This window comes from Gossypium arboreum, chromosome 9 (assembly GCF_025698485.1).
Source record: "Gossypium arboreum isolate Shixiya-1 chromosome 9, ASM2569848v2, whole genome shotgun sequence".
NCBI classification, from domain to species: domain Eukaryota; kingdom Viridiplantae; phylum Streptophyta; class Magnoliopsida; order Malvales; family Malvaceae; genus Gossypium; species Gossypium arboreum.
The window spans coordinates 9,526,244-9,531,220 of NC_069078.1; the positions used below are offsets into that span (position 1 = coordinate 9,526,244).

The window sequence follows — 4,977 nt, forward strand, 5'->3', positions numbered from 1 at the left end:
TCAAATTGATAAATATATATATATATATATATAAATGTTGAGAGCTAAAAAGTTATTTTGCCTTTGATACTGTTAAATTTAACAACAAGATTAAATCAAAGAGACTAAGGTTTTAAATAAAATAATATAGGAACTAAATATCTCAAAATTAAAATATAAACATTAAATTTTAAATTTTAAAAAGTAAAAACTTTTACATATATAAACTATTTAGGGTAACTGATTATTATTATAATCATATATAAACTTCTCAATTACATTTACCAAACAAATATTAAACTGAGTTATTTTTAATCATATTGCACTTGGCATTCAACTTTGTAGTAAGCTGTCATAAATTCAATGCCTTCTCTTTGAACTTATTTTTAATCATATTGCACTAGTCATTTTTCTTTTGTAGCAGACCATCAGACATTTATTACCATCGCTTGGAGATCCTAGTCATCAGTCCATTCTCGGTGTGCAGGACAACCGATACGGCCGGAACAACCGGAGTGTCTTCCATTACATGAATACGATAATTGTAAATTAGAGCAGATGCCACGGCTTTCATCTGAATAAATGATGTTTCCTTCCCCAAACATATCCTGGGCCCTGCGCCAAAAGATAAGAACTTGTACGATGACTCATGTTTGATTTCTCCTCTCTCATTAATCCATCTCTCAGGCTTGAATTCATAGCAATCTTCTCCCCAGATTGACTTCATTCTTCCCATTGAATACACACTAAACAAGATTTTTGTCTTTGGATGAACTGGATGCCCGCTTGGAAGTATGTCTGGTTTGACAGGTTCCTTATGATTGAAAGGGACTGGTGGATACAACCTTAATGCCTCACACAATGCTCCATGGAGATAAACCAAATTCTTTACCTCATCGACATTGAATAGCCGCCTCCATTTGGTTTCACCTATAGGTATTTTTGATTCAAGTTCTTCTATGATCTTGTTTTCCACTATTGGATGCTTGGAAACCAGCCAAGTGAACCAAGTAAGAGCAGTGCTCGTCGTGTCCGTCGCAGCAATTATCATATTCAGAGCGGTGTCTCTCAAGAACTTATCATCACATTTCAAACCTGTTGATTCCTTTTCAGTTATGTATGATGTTAAGATATCCACACCATCTTTTGATACCAACTGTTGGTTCAGCTTGTTCACTTCTTTTCTTTTCTGACATATATATTCAGCTAATACATCATCAACAACTTTCGATGCCTTCTTGTATTTCCCTTCTTGTCCTATGTTCAACCACTTCTGCAACTTGGTAAAGCTTCGTGGTTTAACATGCCTATAAAATATTGCTTGCTCGCCATCATGCACGGCCTTGGAGAAAAGAACTTGAGGGAGTTCAAGGGAGAGGGAACTTGGATCAGAGCCGGTAACCAAGATGCATGCAGAATCAAACGTGAACCTTTGGAAAATGTCTTCTAAGTTGATGACCAAGCCATGTTTAGCAGCATGGTCAATGATGGGCATCAGCCCCATTTCCACCTTGTCTCGGCTAGTCCTCAACAAGAATTGGTGGAAAAGGTGATGTCTCATGAATCCTTGAGCTGCTATCCGCTGGTTTTTCCACAAATCCAAGTCGGAGTTGAAAATCCCGTCTCCTAAGATATCAAACATCTGCTTGTATTCAGGCCCTTTGGGGAAGTTGTCAAAGTTGGAACTCATAACGTAGTGAGCATTGGCAGGGTCACATGTCGCCACCAAGTTCATCTTAGCAAACCAAGGGCCCTCCAAAACAAAAGTGCCCTTGCAGCTTTCTAGAGTCTCAGTACACCAGTCGTGGACCCGATGAACGTTGAGGAGAAGCTCAACAATGCCAGCAGAACTCTTTGGACACCCATTTTTATATCTCATCAAGCGGTATAGAAACAGAAAGGAAATGAGAGCCAAGAAGAAAACTTGAAGAAAACTCTGAAATGCCATGAAATTGATATCACTAAGTTTAGGCAAATTCCTTGTAATTGTTAATTCGATTTATTAAGTGAAGTTTTCCAACATTAATTACTCACCGGCCCAACCATCTGACCTCTTGTGTAACGGCAGTAAATAAACTAGATATGCAGGGTGGTAGTTGGATGCATTAATGGAGAGAAAAACAAAAGATTTAAGTTTTTTAAGACATCTTTTTCCATTTGAGAGAATGGAGGAAGAAACAAGCATCATATCTTACTAGGAAGACCTTTTCTAATCACTTCAAGGTCGACCATTGATTTAGAAAAAATTAAATTAACCATAAAAATTAATGGTGAGATTGAAATCTTTAAATGTGGTAATCAACTAAGCAAGGAAAGTAAAAAGAAGTTAGTAGAACAATGCAAAGAATTATTTGTTTCTAAACTCCCAAGGCAAGGGATATACTTCCTTTTATGCATATAGAAAGAATAAATAAGTTTAAGAAAAGGGACAAGCGGGCAAAGGTGGAATGGCACAACGATGATGGACTAATACTGATAGAATGTAAGAATCGTCCATCAATGAATTGAATCCGATAGTAAAAATTAAATTATTTGGATTGATGCTAAACTTTTGTAAATTATTGTATATTTAGCTAAATGTTTAGGATAGATTTTAATTTTCATTAACTTTGCATTTTATAGAAATCGTATCAATCTAGAAAATGAAATCTTGAGTAAAAACAGAGCCAGTGTCACAACACAGGAACCCTGTGTCACAACACCAAGGGCAGTTTTTAATAAAATTGAGAAAATCCTCTTGACGTCGCGACACAGACTTTGAATGTCGCAACACCGAAGCCAGTGTACTAAGAAATCCAAAAATCTGAAGTGTGTCGTGACATCGAACCCCGATGTTGCAACAATGGTAAACTGTCAGGGATGTCGAGACACGAAACCCCTATGTCGCGACATAGTTGTAGTTTTTTGCAAGTGACCCAACCCTTACAGTGCAACCTAATGACATTAAAAACCCATTTCAGAATAATTTTAAACACCTAAACCTCTAATTTTAACCTAAAAACATATTATTTCACTCATTAAACACATCTTAACCCCTTATCCTCAAACCCATCTTAAAATCTCTTACAACTCTTTAAACCTTAAACCCCCAATCTCTACTTCTTAAAACTTCCATACCTCAATCATACTCGGTTCCACAAGGAAGGAGAACACTTAAGGAACAATATACACTGTAGGAAACGAGGAATTCAAACAACTTCTACAAGGTTAAGGGTTCCTAATTTAATATTTTTTACTATTCCATTGAATTTCTTCATATTTTGCTCTCATTCCCAGTCTTGTAATAATGCCTCTTAGAAAAGTTAGAAGAATTACGGAAATGGAGCCATCGATGGTTCAAAAGCCCTCCAGTTTTTCGAATCTGAGTGTTGAAAAATATTTTAATGAACTTAAAGGAAAAACATTCATTCAAAAGAGGGGATTTGATCCATCCATGATTCTCTACAATGAAATATAGCTTTTGGTTAGATATCATAGGTGGGAGCATTTTTGGATGATCCCAAAAGATAATTTTGTGGTCCCTATTGTTTAAGATTTTTAAGCATCCCTACGGGACCAAGAGTCTAGAAACACTTAAGGTCATATGTGGGAAGTAGTACCTGCGAGGGATGGAAGTGCAAATAACCCATCGAATTATTTTTTATTTTTATAATGCTTCATATTATGAAAGAGATCTTATCAATGAAACTGATTTAGAGTATTTTCGAGACATAGATATGGATAACATTATAAACTTTTTAACTGAAGGTAGGGGCGAATGGAAATATCACCCAGGTACCAATATTCTCGCATCATTTCATTAAGCTATTATGTTTCCAATGGCTAAAATGTGGATCTGATTTGTATACACACAAGTTGTCCCTGCTTTAAACGTCTCTAACATTTATACTTTTCGAGTTGTTTTACTCTATGCTATTTTGTAGAAAAAGCAGGTATCTATTGGAAAATGAATCCACCAAAAAATGAAAAAGATGTATTAGTGGTTAGAAAATGGGAGTTTTCTTTCACTACTTAGTGACGACCTTATGTAAAAAGGCAAGTGTACCTAGAAAATGGGAGTTTTCTTTCACTACTTAGTGACGACCTTATGTAAAAAGGCAAGTGTACCTATGACATCCACTGAGCAGTCGCTAAAACCTTCCCAAAGTATTATTGGCGACACCATGTTCCAACAGTACATAAGACTATGAGCAAAACAAATAAAAGATTGGAACAAATGACAACAAAAAGCAACGACTACACCAGCTTCATCACAGAAGTTGACACTAGGTTAACAAGAAATTAGTGAGAGTAGTCATCCAAAGCTAGATTGGATGATACAATGGATGCATGAGTCAGAGCCAATATTTCAAGAATTTGCTAGGAAAAACAACATCCAAGTCCCCAATTATACACCTGACATGTTTGGGCCAACACATCTAGAGTAGAAGGGAGATGTGCATAACAATGAAGGGGAATGAGAGGATGAGGAAGAAGAATGAGATGAAAACAAGGATATGGATTTTGAGGAGGACGATTGAACATTTTTATAATTATATTTTTAACAGACTTGTATAAATTTTTGGATGATTTTAATCTAACTTTGTAGGAGTTGGATTAATAGTAGATTCTTAGTTATGTAGCATTTTGTTTAAGTTTTCTATGTTGGAACCCAACACGAAGGAGACACAAACAATTCGAGCTTCACACAGTCAAAATAGGAAACACCAACATTAGCAATTGGAGTTACCACAATCAATCAGGTAATTTCTCTCCTTATTTTTTTATAGGCCACACATTGAGGAAAATGTGTCAACTTAAGCATGGGGGGTAACATAGAAAATTTACTTTAATTTTTTATGTTTTTCTTTGATTTTTCTTGTCTTTCATGTGCTTGAACTTGTATAAATACAAGTGATTGGTTACGAGCACGTGCATTGGTTGCTTGTGCTTACAAATATAGTTGGCATGATGATAGGTGATTTTAAATTTTTTATTATTAGACTACTAAGTTTTATA

The 4,977-nt window shown here is 35.6% G+C and overlaps 1 protein-coding gene across 1 annotated transcript; it reads right to left on the bottom strand.

Moving 5' to 3' along the window:
• Window positions 1-418: 418 nt before the first annotated feature.
• Window positions 419-1,927, bottom strand: LOC108454964 (alkane hydroxylase MAH1-like). The gene has a single exon (XM_017753602.1). The coding sequence runs from the start codon at window positions 1,925-1,927 to the stop codon at window positions 419-421; it is 1,509 nt and encodes a 502-aa protein (XP_017609091.1).
• Window positions 1,928-4,977: the final 3,050 nt, after the last annotated feature.

What these genes read in the sequence shown, in the direction of transcription:
- LOC108454964 (XM_017753602.1), bottom strand. Translation starts at nt 1,927, where the DNA reads ATGGCATTTCAGAGTTTTCTTCAAGTTTTCTTCTTGGCTCTCATTTCC.